The sequence below is a fragment of the Sparus aurata genome, chromosome 12 (assembly GCF_900880675.1).
Source record: "Sparus aurata chromosome 12, fSpaAur1.1, whole genome shotgun sequence".
Classification (NCBI taxonomy): Eukaryota; Metazoa; Chordata; class Actinopteri; order Spariformes; family Sparidae; genus Sparus; species Sparus aurata.
In genome coordinates, this window is record NC_044198.1 from 1,801,571 (window position 1) to 1,827,767 (window position 26,197).

Consider the following 26,197-nt stretch of genomic DNA (forward strand, 5'->3'; position numbering starts at 1 on the left):
CCATCAGATCGGATCGGATTTTTCGTTCTGCGCAGGCGCAAGATTTTTTCCTAGGGGCCGTGAGCCGGAAGTAGACGGACGGCGGCGGCGGCGTCTTTCCTCTGAAATCTCCGCAAATAAGAGTGCCATTGTGCATCTAGTTTGAGTAATTATCATGTACACCATATACGAAATGTACAAAGATGTAGCTTCGTGTCGCTCTTCGAACGCCATCTTTCTGGAATGCAGAGGCAGTTTGTTGTTGCTGGTGACATAAAGAGGTCAGCCGGAGGTGGCTCTGTTACCACTAGTTGAAATGGGTACAGCGCCACCTATCGTACCGGGGTATGACATGCTCCGGTCAATAATCCGATTTTCTTACGTTCAGAAAATGTGATTATTTGGATGTGATGATGAAATGTTATTAAACTCAACATAGTTGAAAGTGCAAATCTGGTGGAACTGGTCAGCAAAATAATAAACTGCATATTGATCACACAGTTGACATGCCTCACCTTTACATGTTCAGGCCGCCTTCCCCTCCAGCAGCTCTCGAGTGTTTTCGGCGGCCCGCGCCAAACCATCAGCCATCAGAGCCTCCTCCAGACTCCTCCTGGCCTGGTATACTTTCAGCTCCTGTTCTCTGCACACAAACACAAAGATGGGAGAGAATCAATTAGTCCAAAGTCCACGATTTACTATTTACCCAAATATTTTGGATATAATACTGTAAATCAAAATATTATTGACAGAAACATCACACACAACTGTTTTCAATGGAAATGCACCTGAAATATTAGATCATCCTGAATGTAACAAATTGATCAGAAAATATAAATCCCACAAGCATCACAGACTTCAATAAACAGCCAGTAGCACCTGTATTGAAAAGTGGTAGTGAGTCATTGTGTGTCATTTATGTGTAAAAGTACAAGACAACAACCCTCAGACCCCAGATGAAAAAAAAATATTAAACCCTAACAATGACTCAGTTCTTTCAGGGTGTTTTCACACTTGGTCCCTTTCAGCCCTTCAAACGAACTCAGACCGATGACTCAGCATTTTTTGCGCATATGTGAACACAACAACCGTACCCAGACCCCTTTGAAACGAACCGTACTGTCTCGGTACGGTTCGCTAAAAGTCAGCGGTACAGTTCGCCTAATCTGCTTATTGTGAACACTAGGCGCATTGGGTTCTCTTCGCCTTTTTCACTGTATTGTACTGGGACTGAGGCCCCATCAAAGCTGAACTGGACCAGAAAGAGAACCCGGTCTGTGAGAAAATTACATAAGCCTTCTTTTGTTATCTTAAGTGTTTTAAGGACAGGAGGGGGAGAGAGACTGTCACACTGCCTGAGGTGTCAATGAGCCACAGGTGGGGGCACATCCCCACATTGGAATGTACACAAAGTTTAGATAAGATGACATTTACTGTCCCATCTGTTACATCAAAGGGTCACTGTCCTGGGAAGACAGGACACACCAAAATATCAAAGAGTCATTTATCTGTAAAGAAGATGTTTTATGACTGTTGTAAATGAAGGTAACCTCCTCTCTGTTCTGTACTTAAGGGATAACAATTTAGAGTTTGTCAGAGAACGCGTTTACGCCTTCTACTCCACGCTGCGTGTTATTAAATGACATCTGATTCATACGCTGAAGTCTGAAGTTCTTCGGAGACTTAGCAACTCTCTACCTCACAAAGGAGAATTTCCACAACAGGTCCTCTTTGTAATAAACTCACAATGTGAACACAAAAAGAACTGAGTTCTTTTTCTGTTGGTCCACTTTTTGATCCACTTACAGAGGACTGAGTTTGGTTCGCTTAAAGGGGACTATATGTGAAAACACCCTCAATCTTATTACTTTGAATGTAGTTCTTTCAAAATAACTCCATACAGTCTGTAAAACGTACCATTTAATTCAGGTCACTTAAATCTAAAATAAAATAAAATAATTTAAAAATCCTCTTGAAGGAAATAATTGGAAACGGGAAATTTTGTGGTGATCCACCCTGTAGTTTTTCAGATACATGTAGTTCCAATAAAATTAAATCCTACTGCTATATGATACTATGATCCTTTATCATAGTATGAAACTGAGTGTTAACAGGCAGTTTTCGCTAAAGTCAGCTTTGACCAATGGGTTTGATTGCAGGGCGGAACCAAGTCAGCATTAAAATAGCTGCCAGTGCTCATCTGTTCAGATACATTTTGTCCAGGAAAGAGAAGCTGTGAAATTACTGCTGGTGAGTACACTCTAAAAAATAATTCAAGGACCCAGTAAATTTGACAATAATATATAGGTATGCATGCTTGATAAAACTGCTGAATATTATTATGATGTGTATTTGATTTGGCTACATCCAAATTCATTAGTAGAACTCCAACAGGAACCTTTGTGTGAAATATACACATGTTAATTAAGTTTATTTCTTTGAAATAAATTACTAATTGACTGACATATTACATGGTTTAATTATATGTAATAATCACTGTATGTTTCAACAACATTTTTGAGAATACACTACAAACAGCAGTTAGTTTTAATAAGTGCAATTATTATAGAATTCAACTCAATTTTATTTGAGACACAACTTAACAACTTAAATAATCAAGTAATCAGAGGAACTGACTAAGTGACGTCATTCTTTAAGGGTTCTGGGACAGATCTGAAAAGGGTGATGGCTTGGCGGGCACAGCAGGGGATTGAATTTCAACCTGACTTGACGGTAAGTACTTTTGAACAAATGTATAATTTCTCATAAGTCTCCTTAGTTACAGAAGCCAGACATGAGCATGAAATATTAGTTGACATCATTTATATTACTATATAAGTACTTAGCTAGTAAATTTGCCTTGTTAGCATCTGAACAACTCAAGGTGTTAAAGTTAGTCATAGGCTTTTTTGAAACATCGTGTAGCCCGAACATACCGCCTACTTAACTGCAACATGTTGTTACACATTTTACAGTGGAGGCAGGTTTGGGGAATAAAACCTAAAACTTTTTGCCCTGCCAAGTTAGCCATAGCACCCATTAATAACTGTATCAAAGATGCTTCACAGATTAGCTTTGCAGGTTATAGAGCGCGTTAGAGTACTAAAGGCGCCGGGCTGGCCCGATCCCAACTCGACCCGACCCGCGGGTTTGAGTCCGGACTCAGAGTAGCGGTTGACGGTTTTATCACATTTATTCCAAATTTACTGTGAGAATATTGACTGTAGTTTCTTAACTTGCTGTGGCAACAGAGTTTTTTATTTTGATCTTGTTTTGAAAATGTTGTCCCTGTGTGACAGAATGAGTGTGGGAGCCACAGGAATGCACGTGTAAAGGAGAAAGATATAGGGAGGACAAGCAGCAAGGAGTAGCAGGCCACACTTGAATCCAGATCACCAAGGGAAAAAGAGAGCCTCACGGCATAATCTCCACCCTGTGAGTCACTAGCCGTTTTTAGACAGGGCACCAAGACACCAATTTGCCCGTCCTTTTAGCGGTTCGCTCCTGCGGTTTTAGACAGAGGCCGGCAAATTGGGGGTCTGTTTTTGTCCGCCGATTTGTCCGCCTCGGAGGGTACACTTATTTCCACCTCGCCTGCTATCTAAAAACGAGGTGGCAATGTGCCGGCCTCTGCGTGAGGTGGGCGGAGGTGTCGATGACCTGCACTGTTGTGCTACCCACAGCCAGGGAGTTAAAAACACAAGAAACAGCTGATCACAGCAGACAGTCCATCAATTGATCCGTAGACAATAAGATTAGCAACTAGACAGCTGCTGAGATCCAGGAGATGCTAGCGTCTCCTCGATCTCTGTAGCTGTTTGGTTGCGTGAGCTTGTTGTTGTGTCGGCAAGCAAAGGACGGTCGCTACTTTCAAATTAAAAGCCCCCCTCTAAGAACACAGTTTTAAACTCCAATGGGGTGTAAAGCTCTTATTTGAAGACAAATTTGTTGTCACGGTTCACAGCCTAACTCCGAGCTTCACATCACGTCACATGTTTACGCCTACCTCAGAGGCGGCTTTTGGAAAAAGAGGAATATTACACCTCCGTTTTAGAAAGACAGGCCTGCACATTGCCATCCTTGCCTTGGAGCAAATGTGACGCCTTTTCTATCTAAAAAGGGCTAGTGGTGCACCCCATTAAACCCACAGTAAGGTAAAATTGTGTGTGTGTAATGGCAGCGTAAGCTCTGCACATTTGTGGCATCATCAAAGGGGGGAATTCTTAAACACTATCGACTGACACATGAACATTTTGGTCGAGGACGTTTTCTGCCTTGTATTGAAACTGAAAATCAATGAGATATGATATCTTTTAAACGTAAAATTTGTGACTCGTGCTTTCCAAATACAAAAGATTATTTTCAACACATGAACTCTCATCTGAATAGACTAGAAACAATAGTGTGTGTGTTTGATGGTTGTGAGTTCAAAACAAACATATATGGCACTTATGCTACTCACAGAAATCTTACTCATGTGATGACTTAAAGACTGATGTGATTGTAAAACTTCCTATTTCTACCAGTGTTCAACAGAATGAAAGCCAGTTTTCAATCAATTGATGATGTGGAATTGGATAATACTGTCATTTTGGATTGCGTAGGACATACAAGTTCATTTGTGGAAGTAATTGGTTCTCTCTTGTTGAAGTAAGTAAGCATTTGTAATTTTTCTTTTTTTTTTTTTTTTTCAGGTCAACGCTGAGATCCATGGAATTACCACTGTAAAACTTGAGGCCAGATTCATGTTTCACAGCTTGCCATTTGTGGGACAAGTGTTGCAGTTGGCAAGAAAAGCAATACAAGATCATATGCCTTATGCAGCCTTTATTCCACCACAGTGTTTCTCAATATCCTCTAACCATGTGTCTTCTTCATATGCAACATACACTCTCGGCATTATTGCTCCTTATTATTTTACTTTCCTTTTACTCCTTCTGCCTACCACAGTTCTGTCTTCCATTCCCTTTTCCTCTGTTTCAGTGTGAGTATATTCTGAGTAGACTTTTAAAGAATACACTACATGGCAAACATGACTTCAAGGTTGCAGTGATCACTCCAGATAAAGGCTGAATGATATAATCAATTTAAATAGAAATTGCAATGTTTTACAAATTGCTTCATTAAATTTTGTTTCACTTTTCAGTGTAGTCAAATCTGTTAAAACTAGTGCAGTGCCCGTAAGAAAAGTGTATTCCTATAAAAAAAAGTGGGAGGTTAAGCAGCTTTTTCATGGATGGCCAAATGAGGCTGTGTTTGAAGGTGGGACGTCAGGGATATTTAGGTTTGTTGTGAAATCCGATATTCCAGGGTATAATTGGCTGTTTTTGACTATTTTTGATTTTGCCATTATATTTCACCTTAAAAGCTATTTACTTGGTGTCATTATTTTCAGCACAACCTCACATGTGTGACTGTGCAGTTCTTTTTTCATTTTGACATACTGTATTAACACAATGGACCTAAAATCACAAAAAAACATAAAATCCGAGTAGAAAAAGTTAGATTTTTTTACTGTGAAAACCACAAATATGTTTAACAAACCATTTTTTTTTTAAATTATAATGCAAATATAAATTGTTGTTTGCTAAATTTGCGCATACATTTAAAAAATGTACAAAGTTATATGTAACTATTTAGAATTTAAATGCAGGCAATGCTCAGGTCTGCCTGTGCTCCTTCCAGCTGAATAAAGAGCTGGACTGCCTGCTCCACATTCAGCTTCTCCTCATCATTCTGACTCATTAAACAAAAAACCGACTCCACTACACACTTAACACACTACACCAAACACTACATAACACACTAACTACACACTCCAAACACGTTAAATGTCACAAATCTCTCAACTCTCTCAACTCTCAATATCGCTGTCTACACACCGACCGTCGTTGCCTGTCAATCATCCGCCTAGGTCCCTCCCACAACTTCCTGTTCCTCAACAACCAAACTTGCTGCTTGGCCACTTTCGTGACAAAAGCCCGTTTTTACCGTTTCTTCCTGCACCAGACACAAAGCAAACGTGACAGCAATGTTTGCGAAAAAGCGTGGCGGACATTATTTACCCTAGGTCCGGTTTTGGACATGCCGATGCGTCCGGTCCGTCGCCTCGGGAGGTGGGCCGTGTAGCTAGCGGCTAGCGGCTAGCAGCTAGTTAGCGGCTAGCTACACATGAACATCCACAGATTCCGATTCCACTTTGTTGTCCGCGCGTCTCCGGATCTCCTCAGACCCGAACAGACTCGGTCCGGACTCGTTTAATCTCATTAATCCACAACAGTCAGTTTAGATGCACAGAACAGAACAGAACAGAACAGACGGGACCGAACCGCCGGCAAAATCCCGGTCCAGCTCGCGCCGCTGCAGGTATAAATCCGCTTCTTCAGGTATGTCGTGGGCTTGAGCTCTGCAGTGATTGGCTCTGGTGCGCACGTGGCCACATTGTGCAGTGATTGGCTCTGGTGCGCACGTGACTGTGGTTGCTCTGGTGGACAATGCTTGCGGAATTTGTAAAGCATTTATGAAATAATTTATTCACGGTATCATTGCAGTCCAAACAAATGCTTAGATGCACACCACTGAACCACGCAGCAGCCATGTTGAAAGTCTCAGGTCAGTGTGATCCTGATCCGCAGAGATATTTGACCAACACACACACACACACACACACACACACACACACACACACACACACACAGACAGACATTCCTTGTATTTATAGATAGATATTTAAAGTATAAGCGCAAAAATGTGCACTGAGGAGAGTGACTGCTGAATCTTGTCAGCAGTTTAAACACATTTTTCCTTAACAGAGTGGAATTCCCATAGAGGAAACCAAAGACGTTGTCATCCGATGTCTCCTTGATCACCTTGGCAAAGAGGTGGGTACCTTTAATCAAGGAGTTTAAGGTGAGTGCAATAGATGACTTTTAGTATTCTCCCTACAGTAATCTGTAAATCTGAAAGTGTTTCTGCTAAATACATAGTCAGCTATAACAACTATTAATTGGCACTTTAGGACTTTTTGTGTCTATTGGAGAGACTGCAACATTAGTCTTGTAGGTGAGTGCAACAGATGGTTTTCAGTATTCTCCCTACAGTAATCTGTAAATGTGAAAGTGTTTCTGCTAAATACATAGTCAGCTATAACAACTTTAGGACTTTTTGTGTCTATTGAAGAGACTGCAACATTAGTCTTGTAGTTTATATCCAAATAAGCTTGGATTTTGCAAAGCTAATATAGGGCCCTATAAAATCTGTTTTGTTTTATTTACCCAAGTTCCATTTTATTTTTTCCCAAATTCCGTTTTTTCCATTTAAATTTTTGGTAATTCCATTTTTTTTTCTCTTTTACTCTTACTATACTACAAAAAACGGTGTGTTTTAATGTAAATGACTAAAATTAGCAAAGATGACCAACAATATGAGAAATTATACTTATACGTATACGTGTATGTACTTATACGTTATGTCAAGTTATAATACTAAGCAGCTAGCAGTGAAAACACCAGCCCTCCCCGTGTCCTCTGAGCTCCCAGCCCACGCAGAGTCAGCTAAGAGGGCTGTGGCTAACGGGGCTAACTAGCTAACAGCAGCTACTGTTAGCAGCAGTTAACAGTCACTCTGGTATTATGTAAGGGATAATGTATAAAACAGCGAAGCGGATGGGGTCTGATTCGTCCTGAAGGGACTTATTTTCCCGATGATGACTGCCGTTCTATACATTATCCCGCTCATTACACGGTTACTTGCCAAGATGTAAAAAAACTTGACACAGTGTGTCTTTTTACAATTTATACCGTTCATAGTGTTTATCAGCAGAGAAATATAGTTCACCAAACCGACGGCATTTCTCTTCTTCCTCTTCGCTGCTTTCCTCTCTTTTTCTTTTCTTGACTGGTGATGAAAAGCCTTATGCCAAGAGCTGAAATCACTGTTTTTTCCAGTAATGATAAAGTTAATGTGAAACTCATCCATACTAGTGGCATAAGAGTAAGTTTTTTCCGATATGAAGTAGACTACAGGCTAGTGACCCAAGACGCTAGGGTGTTAAGTGACCGGACTAATTGCGGAGCAAAAGAAGAGCCGTGTAATAAATGCTGATAATATTAATCGGACAGGTGGCTCACTCTCACGCATTACATATTTAATTATTATTTCTCAGGTGTGCTTCTTTGCAAAACAACAGTTCATCTGACACAAACAAGTAATTCGGGAACTGCTCGGCTCTGTACTGAGGGGTTAATGTCGAGTTTCTCAGTTTTTCCGACGACAAAGACAGAGCCGGGTAGCCGCTTCGCCATGCTTACACTTGTTTTGACGGGGGAGGGGCTCAGGGGCCCTCCAGACAAAAGCGCTCTTTTGCGAAAAACGCACATGTATTGCATTGTTTTGGCCGACTGTCCACATGGATCCTAAAAACGCAGCGCCTGAAAACGCACCCTTTTTGAAAACGGGTGGAAAAATCCGAAAACGCAGCCCTCCCGTTTTCATGTGGACAGCGAATCCGCAGACTTTCCAAAACGATGACACCATCGCCCCTCCCCTCGACCTCTAGCCTCCAACCTCTGAACCCTGCGACGTCTCATAACAACAACAACAATGGCGGACTACATGCTTGTGTTTGTGCCACAGTTGAGTGTGAGTCGCAGCAGCAGTTCGACCTCATTATCCGTCCACACGAACGATTCTTGTTTCCTTGCACTAGCCATTTTCATCTTCTTCTTGTTGTGTTCGGTTTCTCCGTCTACTGTCTGTTTGTTTACAGCGCGCAAGCTTAATGCGCATGCTCCGTCTCTGAAACTTGGACAATCTATGGCTTTATTTCGTCAAACCACCTCCAGTCTGACTGATTGCATGATCTGATGTTTTTTTGATTGTACATTTACATTTTGCTTTAATTGGCATCCAATTTTCGAGTTTCGAGGCAGTTTCACCAGAAGTGCTTTTTTCCCCGAGGGTCGCAGGGTTACTGGGGCCAAATCCAGCGAACTGTATTGGGCGAAGGCCAGGGTACACCCTTGATGAGTCGCCAGCTCATCGCAGGACCCTTACTGATGGCAGCCGCACAAGGTGCCAACTGCACATCAGGAGCAATTTTGGGGTCCAGTATCTTGCTCAAGGATACTTCGACATGCAGCTTGGTTCCGCCCCAGTGTCTTGTCATATCTAAATGTGAAGCCAAATATGCCGTGGAAATGATTTTGCCCTTGTGTCACAGATTGTGATAGGCCCAGCTACGAGTCATCAATGTGTTTAGCGTGAAGATTACCCCTAGCATTAATATGCATATTTAATATGTATCTTTTTTTCATAGCCATTTGGCAAGAAGCATTTTAGTTCAGAGGCATTTGATGTTGGGTATCCTGAATTGCCTTTCCTGTAAAAGCTTCGAATGTGCTACTGTAGGTTGAGTTCAATGTAATGAGTTCAATGTAAGTTGGTGTAATACTTTTTGTATTTTTAAAAATCCCTATTGAAATGCACTTTTATGTATTAGCTATGTGTATATACTGAGAAAAAAATATTTTTTGTGGGAACATTTTTTTTAAATAAAGTTTAATGTTATGTGAGATCTTGGTCATATGTGTACATAGTACTGAGTATCCTCAAATCAAATACAGCATGTCGTAAATTTAGTTTAAAAAATCATTCAATACAACAGATTTTTTTTAGTAAGTCATTAGCAAATTTGCAATTATCTCCCACAAATGTTTTCAATTATATTTACCATTTCTTTTGTGATTTTTACATACTACTCTCTTCTTTTCTATATGGTTTACACAGTATTTCAGTTACATTTACTCAATTTATGTGGTATTTGTCAAATCATTCGACGTTATTAAAAATATTAGATTTACTCATTAATCTTGTTTTGTTTTAACAGATTTGAGAGCTTTCAAATCAACTCAATATGTTTGAGTGTAAAAATGTTTCACTAATTGAATCAAGTATTATGCAGTATTATTTTTTTTTGTGTAACAGTGAATTGTAGATCCACTGTTAGGCATTCTGTGAGGAAGGTTAGCTGTAATATTTAATCTTGTCTAGATACTTGTTGGGTAAATTGTTGTGAAACTGCTGAAACTGAGTGTTAACAGGCAGTTTCGCCAAAGTCAGCTGTGACCAATAGGCTTGATTGCAGGGCGGAGCTAAGCTGCATGAGGTAAATCTAGCATATATGGGCTAGTCAATACAGCCTCAGCTGCAGCGTCAGGACAACCGAACGAAGACTTAGGTAGTCTCTCTGCGGGAGTCCATCAAGGAAGTCAAAGGAAATCGCTGTCCAGCGCCGATTGTAGCCATAAATTCTACCCAATCCCAGTCAGGACATCAAACTGCAGAAGATTTTACCAGAGACACATTGCACATCAAAATCACATCATCCTGATGACCTTGCTCACTACCACCACCTCCTCTCTGACTTCACCTCAACGGTATCAGCAGTCAAATCTGCCTTTTACCTGTCAAAGATCAACTCCTCTGCCTCCAACCCCAGGAATCTATTCTCCTTATTCTATTCTCTCCTCACCCCTCCTACCCTTCCCCTTCCGTCCTCCCACACTTCTGATGACTTTGCAACTTACTTTACCAATAACGTAAAAGATATCAGCTCCTCATTTACTACTTTGCCACCCAGAAAGCACACCCTCAGACCCTCACCTCTGATGGCCTTAGCTGCTTCAGCCACTGTAAAGCCACTCCTAAAGAAACTCACCCTAGACTCAGCTGACATCCAAAACTACAGACCTGTATCTCTTCTTTCATTCCGCTCTTAAACCCTGGAGCATGCAGTCTGCAACAAACTGTCCTCGTATCTTTCAGAAAATTACCTGCTAATTCAGTCAGGCTTCAGGACTAGTCACTCCACTGAGATGGCCCTCCTGAAGCCGTTTTTTATACTGGGCAGCAGGCCGCCAATTTGGCCGTCTTTTGTACGGCTAGGTCTGCGGATTTCGACAGTGGGTGGTAAATTGGGGATCTGTTTTGGTCCGCCAATTTGCAGCCCCGTAGGGTACACTTATTTCCGCCTTGACTGCTATCTAAATCCAAGGCGTCAATGTGCCGGCAATTGCTTGAGATGGGCGGAGGTGTCTATGACCTGCACTGTTGTGCGACCCACAGCCAGGAAACAGCTGATCACAGCAGTCAGTCCATCACTTCATCCACGGACGTCAAGATAAGCAACTGGGCAGCCGCTGAGATCCAGGAGATGCTAGTGTCTCCTCGACCTCTGTAACTGTTTGGTTGTGTTAGCTTGTTGTTGTAGCGGCAAGCTACAAACAATCAGTACTAGCCCCCCGCTAAGAACCCAGTTCTAAACTCCTATGGGGTGCAATGTAAAGCTCTTATTTTGAAGACAAATTTGTTGTTACTGTTCGCTGCCCAACTTCGTGCCTACCCCGGTGACGGCTTTTGGAAAAGGAGGAATATTACACCTCCCGTTTAGAAAGATGAGGCGGCACATTGTCGCCCTTACATTGGAGCAAATGTGCCACCTTTTCTATCTAAAAAGGGCTAGTGACTGAGTCGCTTAGTGCCACCAGAGCCTCGTCCCACTCGTCAGTCCTCATTCTCCTCAACTCATCCTCTGCATTCGACAAAGTCAACCACTAAATCCTCCTCACCACTCTGGCTGAACTTAGCATTGCTGACTCTGTTATAACCTGGCTTACATCATACCAGACAAATCGCACCTTTCAGGTCACATGGAACAGTTCCTTGTCCAAACCCTACTCTCTGGAAACTGGTGTCTCTCAAGGCTCAGTGTTAGGACTGCTTCCATTTTCACTATACACTAGATCACTAGGCTCTGCAATCACATCACATGGATTCTCCTACCACTGTTATGCTGATGACACCCAACTGCTAATCCCTTTTCCCCCCATCCTCCTCCAACACCCACATTGCAATGCGCATCTCGAAATATTTGGCAGACATCTCCAATTGGACAGCTGCTCATCTTCTCAAACTCAACTTTAGTAACACTGAACTCCTCTTCATCCCAGGGAAAGACTGCCCTCCCATGGACCTGTCAGTCACTGTTGAGGATGTTACGGTATCGCCTTCGTCAACGGCGAGGAAGCTGGGCGTTACTGGTACTGACCTTAAAGGCCACCAATGGAACTGCACCCATCAACCTCCAAACACTGGTCAGACCACACGCCCCAGCGAGAGCCCATCGCCCATCTACATCAGCTGGCCGGCTGCCACCCCCATCACTGAGAGCAAACAAAGCCTGCTCAGCAAAGTTGACCCCACTTTGTGAAGTAAATGTGGGCTTATGAAAATACCTCTCATTTGGAAGAGAAATCTCTAGTTCCTAGGAATTATATATTCAGCTATCACATGAACCTAGTTGGGTGTCCACATAATTTCGGCCATGGGTGCATTTTGCTCTTTATGAAACTGTTGGTACTGACATTACTGATCAACATACAATAAACAGACAATAAAGAAATTATTTCATTGGCTAAAAGAGCATTTCTGCACATTGAGTGGCAGAGGAATACAAGCAGAGAAGATGTTGGGGGAAGGAGGGAGAGGAGAGAGAGGAGGGGAATGAGAGCGATTAAGGATGACAAGCACATTCAACTGGAGAGAGAGAGGAAGGAGTAGACAGAGAATTGGAAATTAATGGAGGGGAGAGATAAGAAAAGAAGGTAGAGGAGGAGATGAGGTAGGAAGGCTGGAGGGAGGGAGATAGGGAGGAGATATAACAGTTGAGGAGACAGAGAGGAGGAGGAGGGGGAAATGAATAAGAGAGAAAGGAAGGAGAAAGACAAGAATGCACCCTGGAAGAATGGAGCAATGAGAGAGGGAATGGGAAGAGAGGTGGATGTAGGGAAGATGACTGGAAATGTTAAAGGATGGAGAGATGGGTGGAAGAAAGTAAAAGAGGAAAGAAAATAACAGGTGTAAGGAAAAGACATTACTGAGGAAAGAAAGGACAGAGTCAAGGAGGAAAGGAATATATGTTAAATGAGGGCGATGGAAGTAATAGGAAAAGGGATGAAGGGAGGGAAGAAGGGAAGGAAAAACAGAATATGGATGGATGGAGGCAGTGAAAAAGAGGTAAAAGGTAAGAGGAGAGAAGAAATCCTGGAAGAGAAGAAAAGGATAGAAGGATAAGAAAGAGAGGGAGGGAGTACAAAAGGAGAGAAGCAAGTAGAAAGGGAAGGACAGTAAAGGAGGAGGAGGATGTAGTGATGTATTCCAGCCATTTTCTGTTGTAATGGCTTTGGCCAGCTGTTTCTGCTCAGTTTTCTACCGGACACACACACACGTGCACACACACACACACACACACACTCAGTCAGTGTGTGTCCCTGCAGTGCCCCCTGCTGTAAAGTTGCAGTACCTATGATTGACAGGGACTATCAGCTGTTAAACTTCAATTTCACTTTGTCCTTTGTGGAAACAAATATGGAGTCAAATGATGTAGGGAGTGTTCTATCTGGTCCTTCGTCACTAAAAACATCAGTTTCAGGCTGGTAATTTAATTTGCCACTATATATTCTGGTCCTACCTTGTTGTTTTTTGTTTTGTTCCTTCTCTTTTCTATGTATACTAGTGCATTGCCCGTAGGAAGCATGTATTCCTATAGAAAAGTGGGAGGTTAAGTAGCTTTTTCATGGATGGCCAAATGAGGCTGTGTTTGAAGGTGGGACGTCAGGGATATAATTGGCTGTTTTTGACTACTTTTGATTATACCATTATATTTCACCTTAAAAACTATTTACCTTGCCTTACTTGGTGTAATTATTTTTAGCACAACCTCACATATGTGACTGTACAGTTATTTTTTCATTTTAAGGTACTATATTAACACTATGGACCTAAAATCACAAAATAACATAAAATCAGGGGCGGCTGTAGCTCAGTGGGTTGAGCTGGTGGACCAGTGATCAGAAGGTCGCTGGTTCGAATCCCCGGCTCCCCTGGGGTGGGACTGAGCTACATGCCGAAGTATCCTTGAGCAAGATACTGAACCCCAGAATTGCTCCTGATGTGCAGTTGGCACCCTGTAGGGCAGCCACTGCCATCAGTAAGGGTCCTGCAATGAGCTGGCGACTCGTTCAGGGTGTACCCTGGCCTTCGCCCATAAGTCAAACTCGATTTGGCCCCAGTAAGCCCCGCAACCCCCCACGGGGGGATAAAAAGCGGCAACATCCCGCAACCCTGAAGGAAAAGCGGAAAAGAAAACGAACGAACATAAAATCAGAGTAGAAAAAGTTAGTTTTTTTACTGTGAAAACCACAAATATGTTTAATGAACCAATTGCATTAGTTATAATGCAAATATAAATTGTTGTTTACTAAATTGGTGCATACGTTTTTGAAATTTACAAAGTTATGTGTAACTATTTACATTTAAATGCAGGCAATGCCTCAGGCTCCTCAGCTCATTCCTGCCTGTTCCACATTCAGCCGTCTCCTCCTTGGTTTGCCTCACAACACGACTCCACTGCACACTAAACACACTACACCAAACACTACATAACACACTAACTATACACTCCAAACACACTATATGTCACAAATCTCTCAACTCTCAAAACTCGCTATCTCTGTCGCCGTCTCCAACACATCACTGCTGCTGTCAATCATCCGCCGATGTCCCTCCCACATCTTCCTGTTCCTCAACAACCAAACTTGCTGCTTGGACACTTTCGTGACAAAAGCACATTTTTACTGTTTCTTCTTGCACCAGACATAAAGCAAACGTAACGGCAATGTTCGCGAAAAAGCGTGTTGGACATTATTTACCCTAAATCCAGTTTTGGACGTGCCAGTGCATCCGCTCCGTCAACTCGGGAGGTGGGCCGTGTGGGTCGGTTAGCGGCTAGCAGCTAGCTACACACGAACATCCACAGATTCCGATCCCACTTTGTTGACCACACGTCTCCGGATCTCCTCAGACCCGAACAGACTTGGTCTGGACTTGTTTAATCTCATTACAATCCACAACAGTCAGTTTAGATGAACAGAACAGAACAGAATGGGACCGAACCGCCGGCAAAATCCCGGTCCAGCTCGCGCCACTGCAGGTATAATTCCGCTTGTGACAAAAGCACATTTTTACTGTTTCTTCCTGCACCAAACATAAAGCGACTCGGGCGGTGGGCCGTGCTACACACGAACATCCACAGATTCTGATCCCACTTTGTTGTCCGCGCATCTCCGGATCTCCTCAGACCCGAACAGACTTGGACTTGTTTAATCTCATTAATCCACAACAGTCAGTTTAGATGCACAGAACGGGAGCGAACCGCCGGCAATATACCGGTCCAGCTCGCGCCGCTGCAGGTATAAAGCACCCGTGCGACCGTCAAATCAGGAGGTGGGGGGTCGCGGTGGGCTCTGCAGTGATTGGCTCTGGTGCGCGTGTGGCCACGGTGTGCAGTGATCGGCTCTGGTGCGCACGTGACTGTAGTGGCTCCGGTGGACAATGCTCGTGGAATTTGTAAAGCATTTATGAAATAATTTATTAACGGTATCATTGCAGTCCAAACAAATGCGAAATAGCACACCCTTGAACCACGCAGCAGCCATGTTGAAACTCTCAGGTCAGTCTGATCCTGATCTGCAGAGATATTTGAGGAACACACACATACACACACAGACAGACAGACAGACAGAGGTTCCTTGTATTTATAGATAGATGTAAATACAATATAGCAAGGCTAAGTCCCTGCCCCTCTAGCTTCCCTCATTAGATGACGAGAGACACATTATTTTATTGATCCTGTCTGAAATGTGCCATGAACTACGCATATAATGTTTGTCAAGTCTCAGTTTGTTGTAAAGATGGTAAAGTCTTATTCAGTTTTGGGTGAGGCTATATCATCTTGTACAAAACACATCATTAAATACCAACATGACCATTACCATGGCAAGGAAAAAGTATGACAAATATGGAAAATCACAACTATGACAGCTGTGGCTCATGCGGTAGAGGCCGCCTGGCAATTGGAAGGTCAGAAGTCCGATTCCTGGCCCTTGCAGTCTACCTGTCAAAGTATCCTTGGGCAAGACACCCACCCCAAATTTCTCCTGGTGTGTGACTGCTGACTTGTTTTCAAAGCGCTTCGAGACTGGAAAAGCACTACATAGGTATAGTTCATTTAATTATCTCTAGCAAGTTTTAAAGATGTCAGGATTTTCCCAAATAATTAAATTGAACTGAACTGACTGACACTAAAAAGACCAGATGTCACCTTAAATCAGTGGGGCCCTGTTGTCCAACGTTCCTGACCAACTTCATCTTGATGTTATTGTGTTATCTGTTTTTTCCTTTCATCCTATTAGGTCACACTTGATAAAATCAATGGCTGCCTGAAAAAGGGGACTCAATCTTGAAGGCGATGGTGGATGTAAATGCAATCTGTAGCTAATGTGCAAGTCCTTTGACAGCAAGGTGCTACACAAGTCTGTTACAGCAGGTGAGCAAACATCATTGCTTATGAATGACTGAGCCCCATTCATTCCCAATTTATAGTACCAATGGAACAACTACAACTTTCCTAGTCTTTTGTTTTATGCCCTTTATCTTACCTTTTTATTATATTGTTTATTTTTTAACATTATTATAGTTTTTTGTATCATTACTGTCCTTTGGCTGCTGTGTTAAAGATATGTCCCCATTTGCGTGATAATAAAGGAATTCTGATCCTATTTCAGTGCCAACAATGGGCATATGAGCATCAGAACTAGACCACGGAGCAATAGAAGAAGGTGGCCTGGTCTGATTAATCACGTTTTCTTTTACACCACGTGGATGGCAGGGTGTGTGTGCGTCGCTTACCTGGGCAACACATGGCACCATGATGAACTATGGGAAGTAGGCAAACCAGCGAAGGCAGTGTGATGATTTGAGCACATATGCAAGTATGAGCACATCACACCTATTTTAGCTTCACTCCACTGGCTGCCCGTCCATTTTAGGATTCATTTTAAAATTCTTTTATTTGCTTTTAAAGCCTTGAATGGCCTTGCCCCACTGTACCTCTCTGAGCTGCTGCACCCCTACATGCCCAGCTGATCTCTCAGGTCAGCTGACCAGCTGCTCCTGACAGCTAGGCTTAAGCTCAGAGGGGACCGAGCGTTTGCCATAGAAGCTCCTAAGCTTTGGAATGGTCTGCCGCTGCACATTAGACAGGCCTCCTCTCTGTCTCATTTTAAAAGTCTTCTTAAAACCCACCTCTTTTCTTTGGCTTTTAACACCACGTAGAGTGTTGATTTTATGTGTTTTTATGTGATTGTATTTGTTTTATGTGTGCACATGCATATTTTCTTTTTTTTAATGTCTTTATTTATTTATTTATTTTATCTCTGTTTTATCCTTTTGTGCAGCACTTTGGAAACCTTGTGTTTGTTTAAACTCGTGCTATATAAATAAAGTGGATTGGATTGGATTGGATGATTTGGGAAATGTTCTGCCATCCATGTGGATGTTACTTTGACATGTACAACCTACCTAAGCATTGTTGCAGACCATATACACTCTTTCATGGAAACGGTATTGCCTGATGGCTGTGGCCTCTTTCAGCTGGATAATGCGCTGTGCCACAAAGCAAAAATGGTTCAGGAATGGTTTGAATAGCACAACTACAAGTTTGAGGTGTTGACTTGGCCTCCAAATTCCCCAGATCTCAATCCAATCAAGCATCTGTGGGATGTGCTGGACAAACCAGTCTGATCTATGGAGGCCCAACCTCACAGCATCTGCTGCTAACATCTTGGTGCTAGATGCCACAGCAAACCTTCAGGGGTCTAGTGGAGTCTACATCTCGACAGGTCAGGGCTGTTTTGGCAGCAAACACAATATTACGCGGATGGTCATTATGTTATGCCTGATAGGTGTATGTACAAAAATGTTATGTTGTTAATTTTTACGCAGCATCCCAACTTTTTTCTGATCAGTGTTTTATGCTGATCTTAAATTAAAATAAAAGTCATTTTAAGTTGGATATACAGAAGTCAACTTGGTTGACTGACCAATAATACTTGCAGATGCTAAAATTTGGGCTTGTTTTTTTTTAGTTTACTGTTGTTGCTGTCTTTTTGAGATTTTAAAATACTTTTCAGCCAAAAGACTCATGGGGCTGTGTGTTTCAAGCAATGTCCAGTATATTTAGTCACACCTCTGAGTATTCAACTATGTACCATTCAGTGTTAGGAAGACTCTGTCAACCCATACTGGACTGCTTCACATTAAAGAGACTAGGGAGACAATGCAAGGTTACAAGTGGTAACATATTGTAACAGTAGCACAAAGAGAGAAGAGTCTTAAAGTCAGGAATTATTAGTATATTGAATTGAATGTAGGTGCAGTTCATTGCAGAGATTAAATTTGTAAGAACATGTTTAAAAATGCAGGAATTATGAGCTTCAAAGATATGAGATGCAACATGAATATGAAAGCAACTGTACTAACTGAGATTTTACCTAATCATAGTGTACATTACAAATGTCCAATTCTGACAATAAGAGTGTCAATAAGGAAACAGATACCAACACTGCTGAATAAGATTTTAAAAAACAAATAGATTTCCCGTGATTAATAGCAGAAGAAAAACAGATTGTCATCATTGTCATCAAATGAGCACACTTAAAGTACTGTTTTACTGAAGAGGACCTAAGAACCTGATGATTCTATTCTGGAGTTATCCACCTTATTCCTGACTTCGTGAGTTTACCCATGGTTCATGGCGGTATTCGGTTATGCTCTTCCGGTTGAACTGGCTGACCTCGGTGTTTACGCTAACGTAGCTGTCATGCTCGCTCTAAAAACCGGCTTTTAACACAAAGAAAGCGACAGAATGGATAAAAATCGGAGGTGGATACACAGTACAGATGTTCTAATAAGTCGTGAGGACAGTTCTCACGGAGTGGGCAGATGACATGAAGCTTTAGCCCGGCATTAGCCCGACGTTAGCGATGTAGCTAACATCGGGCTAATGCTTATCTTATATTTTCTGAAGGTGTTGACGGCGGAGAATTAAGCAGTTACAAAAGCACAGAAGCATACAACTACCTGCACAGCAACAACATAGGGAATGTACTGTTCAAGAAACACAGCAATTTTATATTTCTGAAGGCAGCAGTAGCGCCCAGCCACAGCGTCAATCAAGCTAAACATTCAGCGTGGATAATGCTGAAGGAAAGTGGAGTCGTGGAGACAGGTGGCTGCTCGGACATTGCCGGGTTAGGGAAGTCATGCAGTCATGCAGCAGCTATACTGTGGAAGATAATCATAAACCCAAATATTTATTTTAGTGTCAAAGCTGTGAGCCGCGCTAGTATCCGTTCCTCCTTCCTCAGCATGGCGTGTAGGGCGCAGGGCACGGACAAGTTTGTCTAAGAGGTTGATGTACTACACAAGGCATTGCGGAAAAAACTTCAATTTTCATGAATTGTTGTGGCAACCAACAACAGCACATGTTGTACCTGAGCTCATTTTAAAAACAATTTAGCACGTATGACCTAACGCTAGTTGTTTAGGGCTAGCTTAGCGGCAGCGGCCATCATGCAGTTGCAAGGCAACCGGAAGCAGAAAACCGCCGGCGGAAGTAGTTATCTGTCATGGCAGCCCCCATAGGCTCCCGAGGAAACAGGTGGATATGGAGGGGATAAGTGGATTTGGAGAACTTTTTTACTAAGTATGTGTATCGTGTGTGTCACTCTACTCACTCACTCAGTTGTGCCTTTACATTAACATTAAACTATCCCAAAATGCTAATATTAGCATGGTAGCATGTCTTCAATCCTGATGTTAGAAGCATAGATAGATACCTTATATTTTTATGGTAAAAAGTTGATTGCAGTAACAGAATACACATCACTACCTGAAGTTATATGTTAGTTGACACCGCCATCTTGGATTTGCGCGGCTACCTGATTGGTCGAATGTGAAGCACGTGACGAAAACGTTACCACTCGGAACGAAAATATTGTTCCACTAAGCAAGAAAAAGTCCCGACTTTAAACACTAATTAAAAAAATACTGCAGGATGTCAAGAGGAGAACTTTTTTTTTCTCGGTCAAAACCAATATATCTTTTTGAAGAACCAAAAATCATTTAGTGCCCAGACATGGGAACAGGATGAAACGAAAAACAGGTTCACCTTATGGCCTATTAGTGTTGAAATAGTTACTGAAACAAATAACGCAATTAAAGCAACCACAGAGTGTGAAGACTGTGTCAATCACCGGATGTGTTCGTCAGTGATGGTGAAGGCCTTGCAGAGAGGCTGGGCAGTGTTCAGCCAGACGGTCGGGTTCTTCTCAGCAGCTACAGATGTCTGTCCGGTTATTGGAGAAGAGCTCATGTGCAGAGCGCTTGCGATGGCCAAGAGCAGAGTCTCATCATTGGAGTCTGGACCGACACCTGCACAGAGAGAGGTCAGAGGTCAGACATTAGGACTGGAGTATTGTGCATAATCAGGTTCTTGATGGTGACTCACTCTGCAGTCCCTTGGGTAGGTCAATGGTCCGCAGAACTTCTTCTGTAATGTCTGATGACCGCAGACCTTTCAACCGTCTCTCCCAAAACAGCTGCAGGGACACAGAAGACAGTGTGAAGAGAGTGTTGAGTGTCTGCTGTGGACTGCAAGATCTCAGTTTAGGTTTAGTTTTACTCCTAATTTCAACCTCCTTGTTTTCTGATCTTTTTCTGAAACGAGCAAATAACTTGCTGTTTTACATTAAGAGCTTTCCAACAACCTTATCACCAAGCTTCGCAACCAGGTGAAGAACTCGTTGGTTATAAATATTAATTGACATTAATACCTGTACATTTTATGCCCTTTATTGTTTCAGTGAACCACTGCTGTAGAGATGAACAGTAAAATTAAATACAACCACAACAACTTTACTGCTCAAGTCATAGACACATCCCAACAATAAAGACCAAATAAATACAACCAAAGCAGGCTGTACAAATTATGCTAAAGTGACTCTAAAGCTAATTTTACTTCTGTGTTGAAGGCTTACACTGTATATACTGCAACTACGTATAGACATGCTCTTAAACATCTGTTTGCATATTGATACATGTGCCTGATCCAAAACTCATTAGATCTGTCCATGTAAAGAACAGCAAAGTGTAATTTCACTGACTATGCTGCATCAGCAAGGCTCTTCAGCAGTACTGGAAAAGCTGTTATTATGCCTTACCATTATACATGGCTGTGGCTATTTAAGATTTATAAAAAATTGCTGTGTTGGTGTTTTTCCAACAACATAATTAATGTTGCTACAGGACAATTATCGTAATTGACCAAAAGACATGTCCACATAGAGAGCAGGTCATGATGGATGAATGGGTGAAGCACCATGTGGAATGTAGTTTTATGCTTGACTCTTTTGTAAGACCTGGTTGAATTCTTAATATTTACCATTTTTTCAGTTTTCTGTTGCAGTTAAGGCAAAAAGAATGCTTGGTTAGGTTGAGGAAAGGATGGCTTGGTTTGAAATGGTCCCTTTCACATTGTAAACCATGTGTAAGAAAGGCTAACTTCCCCCATAGGATTCTTTTTCCAGCCTTTTTGCTGAATTGCTTAAAAAAATTGCCATAAAAATCTGATTGTGCAGATCAGTGCCTCATTTATCATATCAAACTTCAAAAGGCTCATTGATAATGAATCTATAGATCTTATTTTGAATCAGTCTTCACAAGTCTTTGTGATAAAGTTTATTGAGACTGGTAAATTATTATATACTCTATAACAATCCACAGTCCATCAAATTAATTCAACTTCAATCATTTAAGGTGTATTGATGTGCATTCAATTGACTTTTTTTCAGATCACTGCAAAAATAAAAACACATTCAGGCTAATTGGCAAACAACCTAAATTTACAGTGTGTTACTACTACAAGTTGAAAGCTGTTGTAAGCATTGCTATCGTTATAGCAAATGTCCTGTCCATTTTGCAGTTAGCATCCCTTCACTCCTATCTACATCACTACATGAATCAGGAGCAGTAACCGCCAGACATAGCAGCAAATTCTCTGCTTTCTGCTGCAAGTATCAATGGACGGTAGGGCTGCGCAATATTGGAAAAAACTTACATTGCGATTTTTTTTAACCCTGCGATATATATTGCTTGTGGATAATTAACCTGCACTGATCTCACCTCTTATTGTCAATGTTGTGAGTATGGCTTCTTGTCTGTGTTTTAGAGAAATTCTCATTGTTATCTTTCATTGTTTGCTTTTATTGTGCTGGGACCTGAGTACATGTTTCGTTCTATCATTCGTGAATTGAATGACAATAAACAAAACTTTGAACCTTTTGAGCTCTCCATCTTAAAATGGAATATTCTAGCGTCATAATTAGATTAAGTAACTAACAATGAGTGATAAACAGGTTATTAAACGATTCAAATCTGTTTTTAGTTTTAGACGACAGAGTCGGACGCCTGGAGATTATTAGCGACACATCTACAAAAATATACCTGCATTTCAAAATGATAATCATATGAGCTCATTCATGCGTGCTTGCGCCCTCCCAGAACTCCCATTCCCCACGCTAGCTTACTTTCATTTTAAAAACTTGCGTCCCTCCTTCGGGTGCGGAATGTAATTTGTGCGACTGTCAGAAAACGGGTCGGATGAAGTTTTAAGTATGGCGGATGCGGGCGGGTGCGGGATTGCAAAGACCCGTGCAGGACTCTGCTGTGTGGTACCGAAGTAAATGCAAATTAGTTGTGTTAACGTTACCTCTCTTGTGGCACAGAACATCTGTTTGGTCAACATCATCCTTCTTGTAGCCGAAATAACTCCAGATAACTGACGTTGCTTTTCTTTTTGGCACCAAGTCTTCGTTTTCGCAATTTTCTCTTGTTGTTGCTCATTTTTCAATGTTGTTACCAGCGACTCACTCCATGTGCAGGGGCTGGTCTGCTTCGGCACACTGAATAAGAACTAATGTGATTGGTGGATTGCTCTGCATGCAGAGTGTGTGTCAGGTTCCTTTGATATTAGATAAATTCATTTGCGTCCTACATCGCAGGCTCTGCGATGTGACTATTGCACACACATACATCGCGATGGCGATGCGCAAACGATATATTGCGCAGCTCTAATGGACGGCAAATCTGCATATTACAAAAGACTGTCAACCTAAAGATTCACTTACTAGCTGTATGGATCTGTAATTTAAAATACATTTGAAGGAATTTAAGTGATGTATGCGTTTTTCTCATTTGATCAAACTTGATACTTAAAAAAAGTTTTTGAAAAAAACTTTAAAAAAGTAATATTCTACTACAACACTACACAACCCTGTATTACAGCATTTTGGTATATTATAATGAGAACCCTAACCCTTACCTTTTTTTCCCCCTTAAATCTTTGTCTCATCCTTCTATACAACATCCAAACCCTCTTCCTTTCTCACTTCTCATTTTCCTTCCAGTCATTCTACCCTCATCCCTTCTACTCTTTCTTGTTCTCCTCTGCCTGTCACCAAACCATCTTTCATCCCCTCTGCAGAACACTGACACCGTATGTGCGTGTGTGCCAGTGTGTTATGCTGCTTTTTCCTTGATGTCTCAGCACCATCTAGTGGCCACAGTCACCATGACAACTTGGGTTCTTCTATCTCTCTTAATTAATAGCCTGGCCTTTGCATTTCCATGATAAAACCACTATGTGTGCGTGCGTGCGTGTGTGTGTGTGTGTGTGTGTGTGTGTGCTCGTGCATGCATGCCGCATCAGCCTCTCACCTGTTTAGGCTGCTCGGTCCCTCTCTGCGGGTCTGTCTTCACCTTGTTGCCGGGGTGACTCGTAACCTTGGTAACAGGCTGTTTAAAGATGGATGCTGTCTGTCTGATTGGCAGAACTGTGTTTAGATCCGGCTTACCTCCCTGGATGAGAAGCAGATACAGAGTCAGAATTTGATGAACAGTGAACTGAACGTAACTGCAGACCATAAGCACAATTAAGCATTATTAAATGGAAGAGGGTAATGTTTCATGTTGAGTAATCGAAGGAACAAAGCTCATGTTTATTATGAATCATTGTAAATCCAATGGCAGGAATGCCAAGCACTAGGGCTGGGCGATATGGCCTAAAAATTGAATCTCCGATTTTTTCACACCAAACTTGATTTACGATTTTAAGCGATTTTTTTTTATCCTTCTCAAGAACAAATTTCAAATTACAAAGAAATTATTAAGAGCATTGCATTTATTTTAATGCTATGATTCTAAACAAATTTGCCATGCTGTTGTAAAGAGTGCAGATTCAAACTCATTTGAAAAAATAAATAAAAGTGCATCCATTTGAAAAGAATGTGTCCCTTTTTGATAAAAAATGCTTTTGTAAACATATTTAACATGTCAGATTGCTTGCTATTATAAAAACAGAACAGTCTCCATATTGGTATTGATAAAGTGTTAACATAACTTTTATTAAATACTTTATTTTGCAAAAGGTGCCTTTTGTTTCCAAATAGTATTTTATATCCCTGAAGATATGTAAACTAAATCAAACATCTGCATGCATTGCATAGTAAACACTGCATGTTGGTAGATGTACAGGACATCAGGTGTGTGCTGGCTGTCTTTTTAAAACATTTTTGGCCAGGAAGACGAGCCTGTCTACTTCCTCTGGCTTGAGACATCTTGCCCCGTTGTGGCTTTGTAGCACAAACCTGGGGGGTCGAACATTTTCTGCATGTGGATGAACCTCCGGCGTTTCCACTGTATACGGGCACCATATCTTTAGCAATATGCAACGTGACTGCATCCGTAACAACTGTCATCCAGGACCCTTTCTTCTCATACGGGACACAATGATTAAATGATTCTGCTAATGTTGGTTGCTTTATAGCAGGTATTTGTGGGCTGCCGCGGTCTTCTCGTAGTAACAAGTGTCCCACTGTGATACATGCGTTTGTTTGAGATGCTGAAATAAATGTCGGTCCGCTGCCTTTAGTAACAACAGCCTTTGAACAAACTTTGCAGCGGACGGTGGTTTGTTCGAGGCCCAACGCTACAAAACCAAACTACTAACGAGACCATGCCGTGTTAGGAACGAGCTCGCTGCATGTTGTTGTGTTTGTTTCTCAGTGGAAAGTCAATGCGGGGGGCGGAGCCACTATGAACTACGGGAGCCCATGAGGAGCGGCGGCGGAGCAAGTTAAATAAAAACTCGATTTTCATGTTTTACAATCGTCCTAAACCAAAAACTCAAATTAATCGATTTTGCCGATTTATCGCCCAGCCCTACCAAGCACAGCCTCTGATTGATCAACAGAAGCAGCCCAAGGCCTCATATATGCTAGTGGACGGCTAACAATAACAATAACCAGTCTCGACAAAGAAAATGGATAAACAATCACAGAGGAATTACAAAGCTGCTGAAAGGGAAACAGTCTACCTCAGGACATCATTAGCATAACGGCAGGGGCATAATGACAACATCTGTTACATACAACTGCCAGAGACATTTAATATGTCAATCACAGCATATTTTGATATGACATCGTTGAGAATGTGTTCGGGTGTTAATGCAATTTTGACATAGTGAATGTAATATTTTCTCTGAAGGCCTTTTAGTAAGGTGTAATATTACTTTTTTTTACTGCTAAAAGTGACAGATTAAAGTACCATGTTGACCAACACTAGTTGGGGTCTAGACCCGGATGGGAAGGAGGTCCAGTTAAAAACAATCTTGCATGGAGCAGCTCATAAGAACTGAAGAAATTAATTAGAACTAGTTAATTTTCGGGACTACAAACTGTGTTAAAAATTCTGAGCAACAAATATTAACTATTTCATTTAATCTGTGTCAACTGAAATTTAAACTAGCTCATTTGCAGTGTGAACGTGCACAACACTGCCTGCTCTGGTGAAGCTGGTGTGGGGAGGCGATTAATTTAGCTTAGTATAAAGACATGAAGCAGAGGGAAACAGCTGGCCTGACCCTCCACCTCCAAAGCTCAAAAACTAACCCCTTGTATCCTGTTTGTCTAATACAAGCACAAACAGAACAAGATTGTTGTGCAGTTATGTGTTGGAACTGTAACCCACTTCTAAACTTTGGACAGAGCCAGGCTACCTATTTCGCCCTGCATTCAGTCTATATGCTAAGTTAGGCTGATCATACCCTGACTTTTGCTCTGTACGTAAAGCACACACATTTAATAGGCATCTTTGACACCAGTTAGTTTGAGTGTTACAACCAATGTTCCCTCTAAGCTGCGTG

The 26,197-nt window shown here is 41.7% G+C and overlaps 1 protein-coding gene across 3 annotated transcripts in view; it reads right to left on the bottom strand.

The window, feature by feature from the left end:
• The window catches only part of mbd2 (methyl-CpG binding domain protein 2), a 62,103-nt gene that overhangs the window by 26,304 nt on the left and 9,602 nt on the right, over nt 1-26,197 (bottom strand). For all 3 annotated transcript variants that reach the window (XR_003986254.1, XR_003986255.1, XM_030436432.1), the window contains exons 3-6: nt 23,713-23,853; nt 20,447-20,537; nt 20,193-20,370; nt 495-622 (exon numbers count right to left, since the gene is read on the bottom strand). Coding sequence is in view for 1 of the 3 variants with exons in the window: in XM_030436432.1 (XP_030292292.1) it covers nt 505-622; nt 20,193-20,370; nt 20,447-20,537; nt 23,713-23,853 (528 nt within the window). In the remaining 2 variants the exon portion in view is untranslated. The remainder of the gene's footprint in view (nt 1-494; nt 623-20,192; nt 20,371-20,446; nt 20,538-23,712; nt 23,854-26,197) is intronic.